This window comes from Carcharodon carcharias, chromosome 34 (assembly GCF_017639515.1).
Source record: "Carcharodon carcharias isolate sCarCar2 chromosome 34, sCarCar2.pri, whole genome shotgun sequence".
Lineage (NCBI taxonomy): Eukaryota > Metazoa > Chordata > Chondrichthyes > Lamniformes > Lamnidae > Carcharodon > Carcharodon carcharias.
Genome location: NC_054500.1, coordinates 9,063,181 through 9,085,687, shown reverse-complemented (window position 1 = coordinate 9,085,687; position 22,507 = coordinate 9,063,181). Strand labels below are relative to the sequence as shown.

The following is a 22,507-nucleotide window of genomic DNA, read 5'->3' as shown; positions in this document are numbered from 1 at the left end:
GTTGGAGGGGCACAGTAACTCCGAGTTGTCGGGCTAGGGACGATTACAACGATAGGGAGGAGGCAAGGTCACGGAAGGATTTGAAAACCGAGGATTGGAATTTCAAATTTCGGTCATTGGTGACCCAGGAGTCGATGTAAATCAGCCATCACAGATGTGGTTGGTGAGTGCAACTCGGCGTCAGTAAGGATACGGTCAGCTGGTGAGCCAATCATCTGCTTAGTGTCCGTCGACTGCACTGGAATTTACCTCGGAGACAGGTTCTAGGACACCTGAAACTCCGGAGTCCCTGTCAATGTGCGTTTACTGTTACAGCAGGAGGTTAGAGTGAGACCTGTTGTTGGGATATGCATACGAAACGTTTACTCTGCGCCCGACCTCTGGTGTAACCCCCGTGGAAAGTTCTTTATATTAAAATTCAAGGCAAAGACTGCGAGAGGTGCCCAGAGTTTATCACTGGTCATTAGGAATGTTTCAACTGCAGCAACATTCCATAGCATAAGTCACTGTGCTGTGGACGCACTGCGATTCTAATCGGGAAGGCAGGGCCCCTGTATGTGGGTAACTTGGGGTGTTAACAGAGACGTTAGGCCCTCGTTTTATTCCGTTTATTTTATTTATTTTTCGGCCAGGTATTGTGAGAGGAGCTGTGAGCAAGCTGAAGATGTCGATCGCTGCCCAGTCTGACAGGACCTCTGGTATGTTGTGTTTCTGAGACCCCTCGCTGTCTGACTGACAGCAGAGTCTACCACCTCGTGATATTTGCTTTCTAAAGCGTACCCACTTTGCCTGACCCTCGTGAATGGTCTCTTGGAAATTCAGAAATGGCCGTTAAGTTCCACAAACCCCTCCCTGCCCCCCTCACCCACCACCCCCACCTCGCTTTTCATCACGATTGACACCTGTCTTTTTACCTGGTGTTAGGGAATCACTTCGCAAAAGTCAACAGCGTCTTTCATGCTTCAAGCACATCTGTACTGTTATTCACATTAAGAGGTTGTGGTGGAAGAATTAATCCAGGCAGGCCTTTTGCTTCAAGCTGTTTGATTCTCAAGACAGCTCCTCAGTGCTACCGACTTCCAAGTAGTTTCCACACAAAGTGTTCCAGTTGTATCTTTCCATTCTATTTAGATGGGATAATCAATACCCGTCGCCTGCTTAACCAGCAGTATTTTTTTTTAAGCAAGGTGATTGCCATATTCATGTCCACCACTTAACTTTCCGATGTAGCTTTGCGTTCGAGGGAAGGCCCACAGTCGTAGGGACACGTGTGGTTCCTTCAGATGAGGGGGCTGGGTCCCTTTGGACTGTGGGCCTGTCCACAATCGCCGTAAGTCCATGGCGTTCTCCAATCATCCTGAGGGTGCTCTCTGCTCCACTCCGCGTTGGCTGGGTTTCCCTCATTCCTGAAGTGGGAGCCCTTGCTGTTCCAGAGATGATCCTACTTTGGCCCAGTCCCTCAACCATGCTCATCATGACCAAGCTGTGATAGTCTGGAGCATTCCATTAATTCGGGCATTGACCCCAAGGTCCTGGACCTAAGATAGCAGTACAACAACAACAACTTGCATTTACAAAGCATCTGTAGCATAGTAAAGCATCACAACGTTCTTCACAAAGCAAATTTGACACCAAGCCACACAGCTGACCAACAGTCTGGTCGAAGAGAGATTTTAACAAATCCATTTAAAGGAGGAAAGTGAGAGGTTTAGGGAAGGAATTCCAGTGCTTGGGGCCCAGGCAGCTGAAGGCACGGCCGCCAGTGGTGGAGCGATTAAAATTGTGGGTGGACACGAGGCCGGAACTGGAGGAGCGCCGCTACCTCAGAGGGAGCTGGCGTTGGTGAAGATTACAGAGATGGGGAAGGGTGAGGCCATGGAGGGATTTGAAAACAAGAGTGAGAATTTTAAAACTTGGGCTGCTGTGGGGCTAGGAACCGATATAGTTCAGAGAACACAGGGTTGATGGGTGAACAGGACTTACTGCATAATGGGATGTGGTCAAGAGGGCTGAAGTGATTGGTCGCAGGCACCATAATGTACTGGTGTGTATCCCTATAACTCATGGCCAGGACAGGTAGCAAATTCATTGACACAAAATCCGCTTTTTAATTGGAAGCAGAAAGTAAACTGATCTAACTGTTGACATTAGTTTGGTGGAAACCACATTCTCTCTGGGATTTATGACCTGACGGCCCTAGTTAGCGTATCTAACTGGTAGATGCGCAGCTCACAGAACAGTAAGTACAGCACAGATGGAGGCCACTTGGCCCATTGTGTGTGTGCTGGATCTTTAAAGGAGTTATCCAATTAGCCCCAGTCTCCTGCGCCTCCCTGTATCCCCTCTGGGCTTTCCCCTTTCACCTGGATTTACCCAATTCCCTTCTGAACGTTGACCAATCAACCTGCCTCCACCACCCCTTTGGGCAGTGCGTTCCCAATCGTGGAAATTCACTGCATTAAAAATAGGCTCTCCTGCTCTCCCCTCGGCTCTTTGGCCAGTTGCGTGTCCTCTGGATCATCCCTGTGTGCCCCAGGCTGCGGGCTCCTCTTGTGGAATTTTCAGCCCTGCCTGCTGAAGAGGCTGTTAATCTGGCCCACCGCCCGGCAGGAGGCAGGGAGGGGATATTTAAATGAAGCTGTGCTGGTAAAAATCAGCAGGAACTCCCCCGTCCCTAGCCTTGTTGGGTTGACCGTCCCCATACCGGACTCCTTGCATCCCTTTTAATATCAAGGCCTGTGTTTCCAAAGTTGTAAAGTGTGTGATGCACTTTGAGCCAGCTTTGGTGTGATTAGGCCTGGTGTGTCAGCCGTGGTTTGCGAGGTAGCACTCTGACCCCAGAGTGAGAAGGTCGCGGGTTCAAGACCCACTCCAGGACTCGAGCGCAACAATCGAGGCTGACGCTCCAGTGCAGTGCACAGGGAGTGCTGCACTGTCGAAGGTGCCATCCTTCGAGTGGGATGTTAACTGTTGTAATATGGGTTCTTAAGATGGCTCAACGATCTTGAGACTTGTATATTTAAACATGAACCCTTTATTGTTAAACTTTAACTACTTACAGATCCCAAGTTACTTTCACGCATGGTGCTGTTACCTCCATGCGGACTGGTCTCAGAATGTTCTCTCTAGACTGTTCTCTCAGCCTATTACCAGGTGACTCTATACATCGAACTGTGGGTGGTGCTATTCCCCAGTTCCACATTAACCCTTGCTCTGCTGAGCACCTTTACGTTACAGTGGCGTGCAGGTACATCTTACAAAATTAACAGAGGCCCTTTCATGGGGGGGTATAAAAGGTCCCATCTCACTACATCAAAGATGAGTGGGGTGGGGGTTATCCCTAGTGTCCTGGCCAATATTTAATCTCAAACAAAATCCCAAAATACAGATTATCTAGCCGTTATCATGGCATTGTTTATGGGAGCTTGCTATGCGCAAATTGTTTCCTACGTTACTGTATATTGTGTTTTGCATTTTTATATTTTGTACTTTTTTTTTCCGTTCATTGGATGTGGGCACTGGCCAGGCCAGCATTAATTGCCCTCCCTTAATTACCCTTGCCTCATGGGGTTGGAAAGCACTTGGAGAAATTTAAGGATGTGAAAGGGTCTGCTGCAATACAAACGAATATCACCAAATGTTTTTTGTTCTCCTTGATTCTGAATATATCAGTCTTTGCATGTTGGGGAGAGAGAGAGCGGCTCCAGAAACTCTGTCCTGTTTACACTCTGAGATTTGACGATGTGTGTTCTGCTCTCCTCTGTTCAGTTGCTCCTGTTCAACAATGGATGGGTCCTGTGGTCAACACGCTGCTCAAGACCAAGCGGAAAGCAGCTGACGACACATCTCGTAGCCCCAAGGTCACCCCGGGAAAGAGGTATTTGAACCAGTGCCTGCAGCCCACCTATGTTTCACTTTGGATGCCAATGTTTTTTTTTCAAATTGGATCCAAAGTTAAAACTTTATGGTTCTCTCACTATATTGATACAGCATGAATCGCGAATGAAAAATTAAACTTTCAGCAATTCAGAGTGGCATTTTACACCGGTAGAATTTTACGGTTCCACCAAAGTCAATGGACATTTGAACAGCTTGCCGCATTTTACCACCCCACCCCCTCCACAATGGGGCCATAAAATTATAAGACCATAAGACATAGGAGCAGAAATTAGGCCATTTGGCCTATCGAGTCTCATCTGCCATTCAATCATGGCTGATAAGTTTCTCAACCCAATTCTCCCGCCTTCTCCCCGTAACCTTTGATTCCCTTACCAATCAGGAACCTATTTATCTCGGTCTTAACTACACTCAGTGACCTGGCCTCCACAGCCTTCTGTGGCAATGAATTCCATAGATTCACCACTCTCTGGCTAAAGAAGTTTCTCTTCATCTCTGTTCTAAAAGGTCTTCCCTTTACTCTGAAGCTGTGCCCTCGGGTCCTGGTCTCTCCCACTAATGGAAACATCTTCCCCACGTCCACTCTATCCAGGCCTTTCAGTATTCTGTAAGTTTCAATCAGATCCCCCCTCATCCTTCTAAACTCCATCAAGTGTAGACCCAGAGCCTTCAAACGTTCCTCATATGTTAAGCCTTTAATTCCTGGGATAATTCTCGTGAACCTCCTCTGGACCCTCTCCAGGGCCAGCACATCCTTCCTGAGATATGGGGCCCAAAATTGCTCACAATATTCTAAATGTGGTCTGACCAGATATTCCAGCCAACGTTTTGAAGTCCGTTCTGTCAGAGTTGACACCCAACAATTGCTGGTATAAACAGCATTATTTAAGCAATTGTAGCACTCCAGCAACTCACCAAGGCTCATTCGACAGTGCCTTCCAAACCTGCAACCTCTACCACCTAGAGGGAGACAGGTGGTAGACACATGGGAACACCCCCACCTGCAAGTTCCCCTCCCAGTCACTCACCATCCTGACTCGGAAATATATCGGCCGTTCTTTCACTGTCGCTGGGACAAAATCTTGGAACTCCCTCCCTAACAGCACTGTGGGTGTACCTACACCACATGGACTGTAGCGATTCAAAGTGACAGCTCACCACCACCTCCTTGAGGGCAGTTAGGGATGGGCAATAAATGCTGGCCCAGCCAGCGAAGCCCACATCCTGTAAATGAATATAAAGGTAACTCCTGCTGTGTGGCTGCTTCCCCTAACCGGAGAGTCTGTAACTAAGGGTCATAGTTTCAGGATACAGTGTTGACCAGTTAGGACTGAGATGAAGAGCAATTTCTTCACTCGGGCTGTGAACCTTTGGAATTCCCTATCCCAGCAGCTGCTCGGCTGGATGAGTCTATTCAAGGTGGAAATGGATAGATTTTTGGTGTTGAACAAATCAAGGGGCTGGGTAGGAAAGTGAAGTTGAGGTCGACCTTATTGAATGGAGTGACCTACTCCTGTATTGTATACATTCTTGTTTATCCTCCTAACTATAGTTGAGAAAGGAAACGCAGGAACCACTCTCAGGCATTTCCTTTGCTGAGTGCAGGGAGAGTTCTCACCTTTTTGAAATTGGGGCCTGGCTTGCGCTTCTTCCCCAACTTGTTACAATGGAATCTCTCGCGCCCTGTAAGCAACGCCAGGAGAGATCTGTTCATTTTTCTGCTTTTTGTGATCTGTTAGGGCACCTATAAAATGTTTCAGAAAACACAATGGGGTGTATGGGGGGGAGCAAAAGTTGATTTGTGTGAAATCACTAAGCCTCTCCCGGTTTCTCCCAGATGTTAATGGAACCAAACTTCTGGTTGGTTGTGTAAAGGCAGCTGGGTTGATGTCCCAGCATATCCCTCGCTCTACCATTACCATCAAACCCCGGCCTGTTGGGGTGTGGGAGGGCTTGTCAGGAGCAGTACCAGGCATACCTAGAAATGAGGTGCCAACCTGGTGAAGCTGCAACACAAGACCATGTGCCCATCAAGCAGCAGAAACAGCATGTTCTAGACAGAGCTAAACTATCCCATAACCAACAGATCAGATCCTAAGCTCTGCAGTCTTGTCACACCCAGCTGTGAATGGTGGTGGACAATTAAGCAGCTAACAGGAGGAGGCTCCACAACCATCCCCACCGACCAACAATGGGGGAGCCGAGGAGGTCGGTGCAAAAGTCAAGGCTGAAGTGTTCATAACCACCTTCAGCCAGAAGTGTCAAGTGGATGATCCAACTTGGTCTCCTCCTGAGGTGCCCGGGGTTACAGATACCAGTCTTCGGCCAGTTCGATTCACTCTACATGATATCAGGAAAAAGCTGAAGCCACTGGATACTGCAAAGGCTGTGGGCCCTGACAATATTCCAGCAATAGTACTGAAGACTTGTGCTCCAGAACTAGCTGCGCCCCGAGCCAAGCTGTTCCAGTACAGCTACAACACTAGCATCTACCTGGCTATGTGGAAAATTGTCCAGCTATGTCCTGTACACAAAAAGCAGGACAAGTCCAACCCAGACAATTACTGCCTATCAGTCTACTCTCCATCATCAGTAAAGTGAAGGAACGTGTCATTGCCAGCACTAACAAATGGCACTTACACAGCTCACCGATGCACATTTTGAGTTCCGCCAGGGCCACTCAGCTCCTAACCTCATTGCAATCTTAGTCCAAACATGGACAAAAGAGCTGAACTCTCAAGGTGAGGTGAGAGTGACTGCCCTTGACATCAAGGTGGCATTTGACCGAGTGTGGCATCAAGGAGCCCTGGCAAAACTGGAGTCAATGGGAATCGGGGAAAACTCTCCACTGTTTGGTGTCATACCTAGCACAAAGGAAGATGTTGTGGTTGTTTGGACGTCATTCACCTCAGTCCCAGGGCATCACTGCAGGAGTTCCTCAGGGTAGTGTCCTCGACCCAACCATCTTCAGCTGCTTCATCAATGACCTTCCTTCCATCATAAGGTCAGAAGTGGTGATGTTCGCTGATGATCGCACAATGTTCAGCACCACACGCAACTCATACTGAAGGCGCCCATGTCCAAATGCAGCATGACCTGGACAATGTTCAGGTTTGGGCTGATATGTGGCAAGTAACATTCATGCCACACAAGTGTCAGGCAATGACCATCTCCAATAAGAGAATCTAACCATCTCCCCTTGACATTCAATGCCATTACCATCACTAAATCTCCCACTATCAACTTCCTGGGGGTTACCATTGACCAGAAACTGAACTGGACCAGCCATATAAATACTGTGGCTACAAGAGCAGGCCAGGGACTGGGAATTCTGCAGTAAGTGACTCATGTCCTGATTCCCGAAAGCCTGTCCACCATCTACAAGGCACAAGTCAGGAGTGTGATGGAATACTCGCCACCTGTCTGGATGAGTGCAGCACCAACAACACTCAAGAAGCTCGACACCATCCAGGACAAAGCAGCCCTGCTTGATTGGCACCCCATCCACCACCTTCAACATTCACTCCCTCCACCACTGACGCACAGTAGCAGCAGTGTGTACCATCTACAAGATGCCCTGCAGTAATTCACCAAGGCTCCTTAGGCAGCATCTTCCAAACCCACAACCTCTACTACCTAGAAGGACAAGGGTATATAAGGTGGGAACATCACCACCTGGAAGTTCCCCTCCAAGTCACACACCATCCTGACTTGGAAATATATCGGCCGTTCCTTCACTGTCGCTGGGTCAAAATCCTGGGACTCCTTTTCTAACAGCACTGTGGGTGTACCTACACCACAGGGACTGCAGTGGCTCAAGAAGGCAGCTCACCACCACCTTCTCAAGGGCAATTAGGGATGGGCAATAAATGCTGGCCCAGCCAGCGACACCCACATCCTGTGGACGAATTTAACAAAAAAGCATCTTTGTGCCCCCACCCAGGTCAAACTTGACATCTTGAATTTTGTAAATACTGGACATTGTAGATATCGCTGCTGTTATTATAAAGCACCCTAACATCTGAGCCACTGTGACTCTTACTGAAAATCTGCCTTTTCACTGTTACTCTCCAGGGAGCTGGGTAGCAGATAGTAAAACTAGCAATGAGGAAGCAGAGATCAGAGCAAGGTTCTCACTGGGTGTTCTGCAATCTCATGTGCAACCAAAGATCATCTATTATTTGATTAAAATGATTGTTCCAAACAGAATATATGGCCCTTAGCTATCATAATAGCTTTGTGTGCGTTTTTTAAAAAATCAAGATTATTGCAATAATATGAAAGCAAGTTTCTGTTTGTCTTCAACATTACTGCAAAGCAGGCTGGAGACAGTGCGAGGGATGATGGTGCTGGATTTCTGTCACTCCACCTTTGGCAGCTGTGCCTTCAGCTCCCGGGGGCTTAAGTTCTGGAGTAGAACCCCCCACCCCCCACCCCCGCCTCACCACCCTCCCCCCACACACTTGGCGTCACGTTCTGTCTCCCTGAAGAACCTTGAGAGCTTCCACTGCATTTAATAGCGTGAGATAAATTCGAGTTGTTGCAGCCAGAAGCCCCTGGCTGCTTGTGACTATTTCAGGGTTGGACACCGGTCCCATGGCCGCCCGTTCTCTATCTAACAATGCAGAAGCATTTTGGAGAGCTTGTCTAATTCTGCTCGGCCTGGGCATTGCTATCTCGCTCTCCTCTGTTTTTTAACTGTTCCTTTTTCATTTTAAAAAAAAAAATTACGGAAGGAAATCGTTGACTGAGTCACCGGCTGAGAATGATCCCGAGTCTCCTCCAGAAGATCACAGTCCAGGAGCCCCAACTTCAAACTCTGCAGGTCAATGTCGGTTACGTATGATTTTAAAAATGTTTCTTTTTTCCTTCATTTATGGGATGTGGGCCTTCGCTGGCAAGGTCAGCATCCATTTCCCCATCTCTAGTTACCCTGTTACTGGGACATTTCAGAGGGCAGTTAAGTGTCATCCATGTTGAGGGTCTGTAGTCATGCGTAGGCCAGGCCAGGTAAGAATAGCAGATTCTTGGCCCAACCTGTAAGCCAGCTGGGTTTAACTGACAGGCTGGTAGTTTCAGGATCACCATTACTAATACTAGATTCAGTTCATAAGTTCCTCAGTTGCAGTGGGTGGGGTTTGAACACATGTCTCTAGACCAGTAACATGAGCACTATGCCACTCTCAACATGTTATTGCTCATCCCGGGTAACCAGGGTATATCCATTGCCTCATCCCACCACATTTACTGCAGCAGATCAGTTGTTGGGCAAAAAGAATGTTTGGTTGTTCTAGTTTTCTTTTCCTCTGGTGGCTGTGTTATCCATCAAAGACCCGACGCGTGTAGAGGCCACGAGCGATGGCAAGGTCCAGTGGGTGATCCTGACCACAGGCAGGAGAGGTTGGGCAGACGAGGGCAGGGAATTCAGAGGAGACAGGGCAAGGGGATTGAGAGGGTGATTTGAGGAGGCATTAAGCGGTGAGTGGGTGCGGTGTTAATTACGGTGCGGTGAGTGGGTGCGGTGTTAATTACGGTGCGGTGAGTGGGTGCGGTGTTAATTACGGTGCGGTGAGTGGGTGCGGTGTTAATTACGGTGCGGTGAGTGGGTGCGGTGTTAATTACGGTGCGGTGAGTGGGTGCGGTGTTAATTACGGTGCGGTGAGTGGGTGCGGTGTTAATTACGGTGCGGTGAGTGGGTGCGGTGTTAGTTACGGTGCGGTGTTAGTTACGGTGCGGTGTTAGTTACGGTGCGGTGTTAGTTACGGTGCGGTGTTAGTTACGGTGCGGTGTTAGTTACGGTGCGGTGTTAGTTACGGTGCGGTGTTAGTTACGGTGCGGTGTTAGTTACGGTGCGGTGTTAGTTACGGTGCGGTGTTAGTTACGGTGCGGTGTTAGTTACGGTGCGGTGTTAGTTACGGTGCGGTGTTAGTTACGGTGCGGTGTTAGTTACGGTGCGGTGTTAGTTACGGTGCGGTGTTAGTTACGGTGCGGTGTTAGTTACGGTGCGGTGTTAGTTACGGTGCGGTGAGTGGGTGCGGTGTTAGTTACGGTGCGGTGAGTGGGTGCGGTGTTAGTTACGGTGCGGTGAGTGGGTGCGGTGTTAGTTACGGTGCGGTGAGTGGGTGCGGTGTTAGTTACGGTGCGGTGAGTGGGTGCGGTGTTAGTTACGGTGCGGTGAGTGGGTGCGGTGTTAGTTACGGTGCGGTGAGTGGGTGCGGTGTTAGTTACGGTGCGGTGAGTGGGTGCGGTGTTAGTTACGGTGCGGTGAGTGGGTGCGGTGTTAGTTACGGTGCGGTGAGTGGGTGCGGTGTTAGTTACGGTGCGGTGAGTGGGTGCGGTGTTAGTTACGGTGCGGTGAGTGGGTGCGGTGTTAGTTACGGTGCGGTGAGTGGGTGCGGTGTTAGTTACGGTGCGGTGAGTGGGTGCGGTGTTAGTTACGGTGCGGTGAGTGGGTGCGGTGTTAGTTACGGTGCGGTGAGTGGGTGCGGTGTTAGTTACGGTGCGGTGAGTGGGTGCGGTGTTAGTTACGGTGCGGTGAGTGGGTGCGGTGTTAGTTACGGTGCGGTGAGTGGGTGCGGTGAGTGGGTGCGGTGAGTGGGTGCGGTGAGTGGGTGCGGTGAGTGGGTGCGGTGAGTGGGTGCGGTGAGTGGGTGCGGTGAGTGGGTGCGGTGAGTGGGTGCGGTGAGTGGGTGCGGTGAGTGGGTGCGGTGTGTGGGTGCGGTGTGTGGGTGCGGTGTGTGGGTGCGGTGTGTGGGTGCGGCGTTGATTACGGGGCGGTGAGCGGGTGCGGCGTTGATTACGGGGCGGTGAGCGGGCGCGGCGTTGATTACGGGGCGGTGAGCGGGCGCGGCGTTGATTACGGGGCGGTGAGCGGGCGCGGCGTTGATTACGGGGCGGTGAGCGGGCGCGGCGTTGATTACGGGGCGGTGAGCGGGCGCGGCGTTGATTACGGGGCAGGGGTGCTTTGTTAATTACGGTGAGCGGGCGCGTTGTTAATTGCGGTGAGCGGACGCGGCGTTAATTGCGGTGCGGTGAGCGGGCGCGGCGTTAATTGCGGTGCGGTGAGCGGGCGCGGCGTTAATTGCGGTGCGGTGAGCGGGCGCGGCGTTAATTGCGGTGCGGTGAGCGGGCGCGGCGTTAATTGCGGTGCGGTGAGCGGGCGCGGCGTTAATTGCGGTGTGCGGGCGCGGCCTTAATTGCGGTGTGCGGGCGCGGCCTTAATTGCGGTGAGCGGGCGCGGCCTTAATTGCGGTGAGCGGGCGCGGCGTTAATTGCGGTGAGCGGGCGCGGCGTTAATTGCGGTGAGCGGGCGCGGCGTTAATTGCGGTGAGCGGACGCGGCGTTAATTGCGGTGTGCGGACGCGGCGTTAATTGCGGTGCGGTGAGCGGGTGCGGCGTTAATTGCGGTGAGCGGGTGCGGCGTTAATTGCGGTGAGCGGACGCGGCGTTAATTGCGGTGTGGTGGTTGTAGCGTTAATTGTTGTTAGGGGAAGTTTCTCATCTCAGATTTTAAAAAAATTTTGTTCATGGGACCTGGGCATCGCTGGCTAGACCGGCATTCATTGCCCAACCCTAATTGCCCTCATTTGGCTGTTTTCTCTTTACAGTTTGCTGCTCGGATGAGGGGATTGGGAGTCCGTCTGCTTTCCTGGACCCATCACCAGAAGGAGCCATTGTGTCAGCAGGGGGCAGTAACACTCCACTTCCCTCCACAGTGATGAGGCGTGGAAGCTGGAGGGCAGCATGTGAACAGACTCAAAGGTAAATGCTGGAAACTGTGCTAAAGTGTTACATGTTGGCTTCCTTCACCATGGATTGAGTTACAGAATGAACATAATTGGCTCTTGAGCAATGTACATTCCCTCTTTGATTCTTGTAAAGCCGGGCTCTGCAAGGAGAAGATGTTGATTTAGATATAGATGTTATTGCATCCAGGCAGTCATTCTGGTAAAGGGATAAAGAAGAAATAAAGGTGAAGGTTGAACTTGTTGGATGCTCCCAGTTGTCAGGAGCCCTGGAAAAGCAAGAAGGTGAAATGCTTTCTATTTAAACAGCAGCCCTTTGTGGAGGTGGTGATGTATGTTTAAAGGCAGATGAATGTTATAGATGGGACCTAGTTGGAGCGAAGGTGGCTTAATTGTGATGTTAACCTTTCACAGATGCGGATAGACCCGCACGTTTCCAGCGCTGTTGGATTGCTGGGAGGACCCCTCAGCGCTGAGGTGGCCAGGGGTCTCAGCTGACCCCACAAGCCAGAAAAAGACCTCCTAAATTCTGAGATTTATTTAAGTTGGATCACTGAGATGAGCAGTCTCTTGTGTGGGGAAAAGTGAAATGATCTGTCCGGTTCCTATGTTCAGTGCTTCTCGCCATGGCTGCTTACCCCAGCATTGTGATTTTGAAAGAGTGATCCTAAAGCACCTAACTTGCGTATAATGCAGGACACTATCGAGGCTGACCGCAGCAGGAGAGGAGATGAGGTGAATGTCACTTCAATTTGCCTGGGAGCAAGTTTGCCTCCCGAGTCGGAGCTGTGGAATCAAACACTAGTATGGACCTGTAAGGTTTAATCTGGGCTGGTGCAGTCCTTGGGGGAGTCCTGTATTGCCAGAGATGCTGTCTTTCAATTGAGGTCCCATGTGCCTGTTCCGATGGATATCTGAACAAGGGCAATTAAGGATGGGCAATAAATGTGGCCAGTGACACCCAAATCCCACGAACGAATAATAAAAAAAAAATGCCATGGTATCGATTCAGAGGGGTTAATGTGTTCAGTCCAACATTTCTCTCTCACCCTATAGCTGGTCATTCATCACATTGCTGTGTATGGGATCTTGCTATGTGCAAATTGATTAGTGTCTACAAAGCAGGAATGACTTTAAGGGGAAGCTAGAAGATACCCTTAAGGAGAAGTTACATAAATACATGAGGGACAAGGGAACAGAAGGATATGCAGCGAGCCTGAGATGAAGTACTAGGTGGAAGGTCTTCTGGAGCATCGATGCCAGTTGAACAATTACCGCTCACATTTCTTCCTGACAGGAGCTGTTGGTGATGATTCTAATTGTCCCACTTGCACCTCCTCTAAACCCACCTCCATTTGTTTGGCACTATCATCCCTTTAGTCGTGTAATTATTCCTGCCATCACATCTATCAAACAGCTTCCATTTTATTGTTTCTTTCCCAAACTCCCCACCGCTATCACCCCCCCCCCCCCCCGCTATATTTCCCTACCACCATGCTTGCTTAAAACCTGTTACTTCTCTCGTCTTTTTTCCAGTTCCGATGAAAGGCCACAGACCTGAAACATTAACTCTCTCGTCTGTCTGTCTGTCTCTCTCTCTCTCTCTCTCTCTCTCTGTCTCTCTCTCTCTCTCTCCCTCTCTGTCTCTCTCTCTCTCTGTGTCTCTCCCTCTCTGTCTGTGTCTCTCCCTCTCTGTCTGTGTCTCTCCCTCTCTGTCTGTGTCTCTCCCTCTCTGTCTGTGTCTCTCCCTCTCTGTCTGTGTCTCTCCCTCTCTGTCTGTGTCTCTCCCTCTCTGTCTGTGTCTCTCCCTCTCTGTCTGTGTCTCTCCCTCTCTGTCTGTGTCTCTCTCTGTGTCTTTCTCTCTTTCTCTCTCTCAATGGATGCGACCCTACCTGCTGAGTATTTTCCAGCATTTCCTGCTGTTAGTTTCCGACGTAAGTCAATGACTTCTCAGAAAGGGAAAAGTGAGGAAAACGTTCCTACCGAGACAGCTAAAGTAGCCGTAACTTTCCAAAACAGCCCAGTATGATAAGTGGGGGAAACTTATAAGCAATCGGGGGTCAGTTAGCTCAGTAGGCTAGAAAGCTGCAGCATGATGCAGAATCGCAGAATGATACCAACAGTGCAGGATCAATCCCTGTACCAGCTGTGGTATTTTGTGGTGCCCCTGCCTCCTTTTCTTGACCCAAGCTTGTGGAGTGGAGCCCCTCAACCTACGAGTTGCCAAAAAATTATCTGTCTGTAGCGGTGAGAGACGCTTTGGGTCCCTTGGGGCTGTGGCCAGATGATGATGTGAAACCAAAGGTTAATATTCTGGACTGAAAATAGCATTTTCTCAATCAACTGCAATGATATACATAAGATCGAACGTGTGATCTCATTTATAGCACAAACTGACTCACTTCCAGTTCCAGCACAGAGTAAGTTATACTCCTGAAATCCTCGGTCTGGACATCATCATATGTCAAATGTGGTCAGGAGTCCACAACATCTACGGTGAAACTCAAAAAAAAAGCAACATCCAACGCTGACTCTATAAATTGCGAAAATACCACAGAAATATTTTGAAATTTCATCACAGCATTTTCAAAATCAGTCTGGTTGAGGTTTCGCTGTCATCGACCTTCTTAAAAATACTTGGGCGTTGTTGGCAAGGCTGGTGTTTGTTCCCAGATGCCCAAGGGAAGGGTGGTGAGCCGCCACCTTGAACCACCACAGTCCATATGGTAAAGGTAGACCCCCAGAGCTCTTGGGTAGAGCATTCCAGGATTTTGACAATGCAAAAACGGTCGATGTACTTCCAAGTCGGGATGGTGTGTGACTTCGAGGAGAACTCAGTGGTAGGGGTGGGGTTCCCATGCAGCTGCTGCACTTGCTCTTGTGGGTGATGGAGGTTGAAGGTTTTGGGAGGGACTGTCGAAGGAGCCCTGGTGCATTGCTGCAGTACATCTTCCACCTCAACATGATGCCCTCATCTCATCTCCTACTATTTTCAGTCTCGACAGTGCCTTGCATTGTACGCAAGTTAAGCCGAAAGATGAGGTTCTGTTCCCTTAGCTTGTGCCGAGCTTCATTAGAACAGTGTAGGAGGCTGAGGACAGAGAGGTCGGAGTGGGACTGAGGGGAGAATCAACATGACCGCTAACTGGAAGTTTCAGGGTTGGAGGCCTTGGACAATGAGAAGGGGAAAAAAAAGCAAAAGGCAGTTGTTGCATCTCCTGTGCTTATATGGAGAGGAGCCGTGGGGAGAGGGGATGTAGTTGCAGGTGATTGATGAGCAGACCAGGGTGTTGTGGAGGGAACAGCCCATTTGGAATGCTGGGAGGGGCAGATGTGTTTGGTGGTGGCATCGTTGGCATCAGGCTGGAGGTGGTGGAAATGGCTGGATCCGTAAAATGTAAGGATTGTTCTGGGAGGAAGAGGAAGGCCTGGGAAATGGGATGGACAAAGTCATGGGACCTGTCAACCATGGCGTGTGTTGGTGAGGGGTGCCGGAGTTGCAGGGTAGTCCTTGGCTGAGGAGAAAGGAAGATGTATTGGAAGCACTGGTATTGAAGGCAACATCATCAAAATAGATGCAACGGAGACACGGGGGAGAAAAAAGAGTCCTTAGAGGAAGCGATGGGGTGTGAGGAAATATAGTTGAGGTCGTGATGGGAGCCAATAGGCTTCTTATGATGGGATTTGGTCAATAGCCTATCCCCAGAAATAGAGACAAAGAAGTCGAGGAAGGGAAGAGTCTGCAAATGGGCCATGTGAAGGAAAGAGAAGGATGAAAATTAGAAGCAAAGCTGATGAACTTTCCTGCCCAGTCACCAATTTTGGGGTATCAGCTGAGCCCTAGTAGCTTTGCATGTCAGCCTACACTGTGGCCATTTGGAAGTTATTTGAGGAAAAAGGCAAAAAATCTTCCCAGCATCTTCCCCTTCCAGAGTGCTGAATCGCTATTTTGAAGTTTGCCAATATATCGTAGAGGAGTTGAACCTGGGACTAACTTGGTCTGCAGGGCTCAGTACCAAATGTAACAGCTATACTGCTTTCATCTCTGAATGCAAAGAATTATGGGTTCAAGTCCCACCCCAGAGGCTTGAGCACATGATTTCCTATGTCTCACTGCATGAAAGTTGGAAGAACTTAACAACTGCTACAGAGGAATAAAGGTTTCTGCTTATTGTTTCTCTCTCTCTGTAAAGGAAGGTTTCCTGGTATTTGCTCACCACCTTCTAACGCGTTCCCTTTGATCTTGAGATATGGCATGATTATTGAGCGTGCTTCACCTAGTTAAATGGTTTACTGTTAAGAGTACCAAACTAACCTTGGATTCCACATCAGACAAAGACACAGACTTGACTCTAGTCCTTTGTCAAAGGGCAACATCGTGTTCAGAGTATGTTCCTAACCAACAGGCCAGTTTCAACTCATGAACTCTGATCAAATTACTTTTATGTTTAGAGTCATGCTTGACCAACCCTACTGAAGTAACAGAAAGAGTAGACCAGGGTAATGCAATAGATGGAATATATTTAGATTTTCAAAAAGCCTTCAAAAAGATATTGCTTAGTAGACTCATGACTAAGGTTGGAATGTGTGGAATCCGGGGCTGAGTAGCAGAATGGGTAACAAGCTAGCTACAAAGCAGAAAACAGGGAGTCGGTGTTGAGGATAGCTACTCAAACTGGTAAATGGTGCTGGAAATACTGTTTGTTCCCAGTTTGCACAGACGTTTTGAAGTTGGAAATCAAAAATACAATTTCTAAATTTGTGGATGGCACTAAATTGGGGATTGTAATTAATACAAAGGAAGAATGTGACAAAATGCCAGTTGATATGAAGAGTTGAGGAGATATTTTTTCTCTGAGGGTTGAGAGTCTTTGGAACTCTCTTCCTCATAAGGTGGTGGAAGCAGAGTCTTTGAATATTTTTAAGGCAGACCTATATAGATTCTTGATTAATAAGGGGGTGAAAGGTTACTGGGAGTAGGCAGGAATGTGGGGTTGAGGTTACACTCAGATCTTATTGAATGGTGGAGCAGGCTCTTAGGATACTTAGAAAATCATAATCCAATCAGGCAAAGTCAAAATGGTCTTGTGAAAAGGAAGTTGTGTTTAACTAATAGAGTTCTTTGAGGATGTGATAAGCAAGGTGGATAAAGGGGAACCTGTAGATGTGGTGTAGCTGGATTTCCAAAAGGCATTCGATAAGGTTCCACACCAAAAGTTACTATGCAAAATAGGAACTCGCAGTGTAGATGGTAACCTATTAGCATGGATAAAAGATTGGTTAGCTAACAGGAAGCAGAGTGTGGGTTGGCGAGCTGTAACTAGAGGAATGCCACTGGGGTCAGTATTGGGGCCTTTACTATTTACACTCTAAATCAATGACTTCAATGAAGAGACTAAATGTATGGTAGCTAAATTTGCTGATTATACCAAGACAGGTAGGAAAGTAAGTTGTCAAGAGGAGGTAAAGAGTCTACCAAGGGATATAGATAGGTTAAATGAGTGGGCAAAAATTTGGTAGATGGAGTATAATGTGGGAAGATGTGAACATTGCTACTTTGGCAAGAAAAATAGCAAAGCCGTCTACTATTTAAATGGAGAGAGATTGCAGAACTCTGTGGTACAGAGGGATCTGGGCGTCCTGGTACATGAATCACAAGAAGTTAGTATGCGGGTGCAGTAAGCGAATAGGACAGTAAATGGAACGTTATTGCAAGGGGAATGGAATATAAAAGTAGGGAAGTTTTGCTGTGGCTGTACAGAGCCTGGGTGAGACCATATCTCGAGTGTTGTGTACAGCTTTGGTCTCCTTATCTGGAAAAGGATATAATTGTGTTAGAAGCAGTGCAGAGGAAGTTCCCTCAACGCATCCCTGCGGTAAAGGGCTTATCTTATGAAGAAAGTTTGAACAGGTTAGGCCTATAGACTCCAGAGTGATATCAATGGTTTGGGTAAGTGGGCGGAGAGGTGGCAAATGGAATTCAATTTAGGGAGGGCAAACAAAACAAGGGAATACTCCCTAAACGGGAAGTTATTGAGAGGGGTTGAGGAAGTGAGAGATCTTGGTATTCATGTCCACAGGTCCTTGAAGGTGGCAGGATAGGCAGACAAGGTGGTCAAGAAAGCATATGGAATGCTTTCCTTTATTGGGCGAGGTACTGAACACAAAAGCAGGGATGTAATGATGGAACTGTATAAACCGCTGGTTAGGCCACAGCTGGAATTTTGTCTACAGTTCTGACCACCACATTACAGGAAGGACATAATTGCTCTGGAGAGAATGCAGAGGAGATTTATAAGGATGTTGCCAGGGCTTGAAAATTGCAGCTTTGAAGAGGGATTGGATAGGCTGGGGTTGTTTTCCTTCGAACAGAGGAGGCTGAGGTGTGACCTAATTGAGGTGTACAAAATTATGAGGGGCCTAGATAGGATGGACAGGAAGGACTAGCCAAGAGGTCAGTTACCAGGGGGCACAGATTTAAGGTGATTGGTAGAAGGATTAGAGGGGACATAAGGAAAAATTTTTTCATCCACAGGGTGATGGGTGTCTGGAATTCACTGCCTAAGTTGGTGATTGAGGCTGAAACACTCGCCTCATTTAAATGGTGCCTGGATCTGCATCTGAAGTGCTGTAACCTGCAAGGCTACGGACCAGGTGCTGGAATGTGGGATTAAACTGAGCGGCTAGTTTCTCTTTTCTCTTTTTGGCTGGCGCAGACACGATGGGCTGAATGGCCTCTGTCTGCACAGTAACTGTTCTGTGGTTCTACACCCATTGGAATTGAGGAGAATGAGAGATGACCTTATTGAAACAAAGCATTCAGCGGGATTGTGGCTATTGTAGCATCCCTGTAGTGACATGTTACAAAGGGAGATGTTTGTTTTGTGAATAGCTTAGTTCAACAATCACCAGCGTTCATTTTGTAACGGAGTTAAAATTGAATTATTCAAACTCCACATGTATAGCAGCATCGTGGAAAACCTGAGTAAGGGACAGACTGTCTAACTGCTGTGCAGTAAGAAAGCTTTGACACTGAATTTGATCATTTCAGATAAGTGTGATGGATGTTTATATGTATTTATGTGTCAGCTGTGGCTCAGTTGGTCACACCTGTGCTTCTGAGCTATCGGGTTCCAGGTTCAAGCACCACTCCAGGACTTGAGCACAAAAGTCTTGGCTGACACTCGAGTGCAGTGTGGGGGAGTGCTGCACTGCCAGGAGCTGTCTTTTGGATGTGGCATTAAACTGGATGCCAAAGATACTGTGACATTATTTCAAAGAAGACCAGGGGATTTATCCCCGGTGTCCTGGCCAATATTTATCCCTCAATCAACATCACAAAAAACAGATTGTAACGTTGTTGTTTGTGGGAGGTTTACAGCAGTGACTGCACTTCAAAAGTGCTTTGTTGCGGTAAAACACTTTGAGGCATCTGCTGGTTGTGAAATGCACAATATAAAATGCAAGTCTGTGGGCGGAATCGTCCACTCCTGTTTGTGGCGGGTGTCATACCGGGAGATCGGAAAAATTGGTTTCACATCGTTGTGAAACCAGTTTGCAATCGCCTGCTCCACCTGTCAATGACATTTCCCACCGCCGCACATCGGGAACCTAATTTCAATACTTTAGCATCTCATTATAAGCCTTGCTCGCTGGAATCATCCACCCCAACCCCCCCCCAACATGCTGGATCATCCGGGCACATCCACGTGATTGCACATCGACGTGTTTCACAACCGGACATAAGCAACGGGCACCTGACGAGCTGCACTTCACTCGGGACTTCGAGGTTTGTTTGCCTACCTTGCTTCAGGCAGCGCTCGTGGGCATCAGCACCAGGCTTCACAGGCAGCACCACATCACTTTTAGGGGGGCTCATGGGCAGGTCTCTACCCACCAGACCAGCCATAAGCTGGGGGTGGCTTTTCAATGCAGGGTTAGGGCTTGCTTGAGGGAGTGTGGTGGGTGGGGGGGGCGGGGAGAAGTGGCCTCAGGCAAGGGAAGAGGCTGCAGGGTGAGGGCTGTACTGGGGAAGGTGGGTATCCCAGGGTGTGTGTGGGGGCACATGCTGATCTGTGCAAGTGGCCTCAAGAGTGTGAGGGCTGAGGAGGCAGCCTCCAGAGGAGATGAGGCCAGATGGAGATGTGAGGGTGTGTGTGAGGGAGTGAGTGGTGATGTCCCTTAGGCTGGCAGTGGTAAGATGCCAGTGAGTGTGTGATGGGTTTGTGAGTGTGTGAGTTTAGAGTGATGAGATGGTTGCCTTACCCTGGGGGCACAGATAAGATCATTCACCCTCTTTCTGCACTGGATAGCCGACCTCTTCTGTACAGCGTTGGCACTGACCACCACTCTCACCGCCTCCTAAGCCACAGTGGTGATGTTATGATACGGCAGGTGGTATATGCCAGACTGACCAAATCCACAAGGGAAACTTGGCCACGCTATCGGAACAATTTATTACGAGAAAGTTTGTATACTGAGTTCAGAAGTAATGAGTCCACTAACATCTTTAACAATTTTAATAATTAAATTAAAACATTTATTAACAAAAGAAAAGAATAAAAACACATAATATTACAGTCACACAGCGACTTTATATTATAACAATTCCCAAAATTCCTAATTAACCAGACTCCCAACACCCCCTTTAAGGCAACAGTCCAAAATAGATTTAAAATTTATAGAGACAATCAAGCAAGGTTACCACAAACACCCACTCGACAGTGGAAGTCCAAAGGCTTTTTACACAACTTTGGTTACTGGAACAGCAGACTTCTGCAAAATGGCTAGAGGCTTTCCCCCAAGTCTGTTTCACATGGTGTACCTTTCAGATCTCACACAGCCACACCTTATACAGCCTTCCATTCTCTTTTAAATACATTTCTCCATCTTTGATTTGTAAATCTCACTGTTCCCCCATATCTTTGCCATTTATTTTTCCCATAATACAAAAATATTTTATGTTATCATTATGGTCAGCACGTTTGGGAAAAATCAACATCATAACCTTGGCCTATTTATTTTTCCCATCATGAAAACCATATCACGTCTCTTTGAAAATCTAACAACTTTTCTCCTTACCTAAAAGTGCAAATTTCATTCACATCCTATCTGCTGACTTTACCCCAGCTCACTCATTTAGCATTTCAAATACCTTTTTACACCTAACTCTTTTGATAATTTCAACCTTGCAGTCTACCCATCTCTAATTTAACTAAATCAGACACACACACAACCCTACTTTACAATATTTCACAATAATATTGTGAAGAGCGCCACAATTTCGTGGCAGTGAGATTGCTGGGCCTCTCGCAGCCAGGGGTGAGGGTAGAGGACATCACGGTCGGCCTCCAAAAAGACATTCCAGTGATGGGTCACTGAGCTCTTCTTGGCTTTCAGGGCCACGTCTTCACTGGAGCAGCCCTGGGCTGCAAGCATTGCGGACTGTGGGCGCGGCTGCAGTTTAGATGTAGCACCCAGAATGAGGAAGCAGTGAGGTAGCGGCATGGCGGGCGGTTCAGAGGTCGCCCGCCTGCGAGATGATGCGTTTCCTGTGGCTGCGTAATTAATGAGGTGGGAAGCGGATGCTACGACACCAAAGCCCGCCATTGTGGCTGGCGGGTAAAACCGTTGTTTTTCACAGCCGCTACCTCACTCGGTGCAATTCTGGGACAATTCCGCCCTTTGTTTCTCTTTATATATGTTTTATTCAGCTCTGTAAAAATTACATCTCGCTGTTTTCCCCAATTACTAAAAGTCTCTCAGATTGACTATGTCCCTGGTTGGTGCTGAATTAGTTGGTGCTAACCGAGCTGGCAGAGTGGTTGCTAACCATTCGTCCGAATTAGATTTGCTGTCTGCTATGGCGCACTGGGTAGCTCTTGTGCTTCTGAGTTCTTGTTAGGATCCAGGCCAATTGGTGAAGCCAAAACCGAGACACAGAGCTTTTCTTTACTGAGAGAGTTTATTGATTTATTCAGTCTCATAGCACTCCTCCCATTGAACCCAGCTGGCCCCTAATTATATGTGCTCAAAGACAGTCGCCTGTTTTCTCTTAACCATAACAACATAATTGACATTAATAAACCTAAATGTTTTGTCAATTACGTTGTTAATTGTCCAGAGGTTGTAATTGCAAGTCCCACTCCAGAGGCTTGCGCACAAAATCTTAGGTTGACAATGCAGCACTGTGGGAGTGCCACAGCATTGGAGGTCACACCTTCCGTTAAGATGTCCTGTCTGTCCTCTTGGGTGGACAGAAAAGATCCCATTGTACAATTTTAAAGAAGAGCGTTGGAGCTCCCCCTGGTGTCCTGGCTAATAATAATCCGTCCATTCACTTAATGAACTGGTCATTTCTCTCATTGGTGTTAGCGGGAGCTTGCTGTGTACAAATTGGCTGCTGTGCCTCCTACATTGTAGCACTGACCACAGTCCCAAAAAGTACTGCCTTGGCCGTAAAGTGCTTTGGGACATCCTGAGTCACGACAGGTACTGTTTAAATGTAAGGCTTCCTTTCGGGAGTTGACAAATCACTCCTGACCGTTATCCAGTCGGTCTGGTTGGAATGAGTAAGTTTGGGTGAGGACTGAATCCTTCTCGGGCTCTCCGTGTTAAACTGGCCTGTCAGGGCTGCACATGAAGAATGGTCACTTGGATCAGGTGTCACAGAACAATTGGGCGTCCACCAGGGCCTGTGACCACTTCTGCTACGAGAGAAAGCTAGCGACATGGGGAAAAAGAAATTGGAGCAATTGTTTTTTGGTGGTGACTTTTCCCTCCCTTACTGATGGGACACTTCATTGCTGGGCACACTGAGCCTAGCAGTCTTCCATTGAGGCATAGAACCGCTATGTCGTAGAAGG

General features: G+C 48.2%; 1 protein-coding gene across 1 annotated transcript in view; it reads left to right on the top strand.

Moving 5' to 3' along the window:
* Positions 1-246: 246 nt before the first annotated feature.
* The window catches only part of LOC121272528, a 35,281-nt gene continuing 13,020 nt past the window's right edge, over positions 247-22,507 (top strand). Inside the window, exons 1-5 of the mRNA XM_041179144.1 lie at positions 247-321; positions 633-698; positions 3,769-3,877; positions 8,634-8,722; positions 11,505-11,658. Of these exons, the coding sequence (XP_041035078.1) occupies positions 665-698; positions 3,769-3,877; positions 8,634-8,722; positions 11,505-11,658 (386 nt within the window). The 5' untranslated portion in view covers positions 247-321; positions 633-664. The remainder of the gene's footprint in view (positions 322-632; positions 699-3,768; positions 3,878-8,633; positions 8,723-11,504; positions 11,659-22,507) is intronic.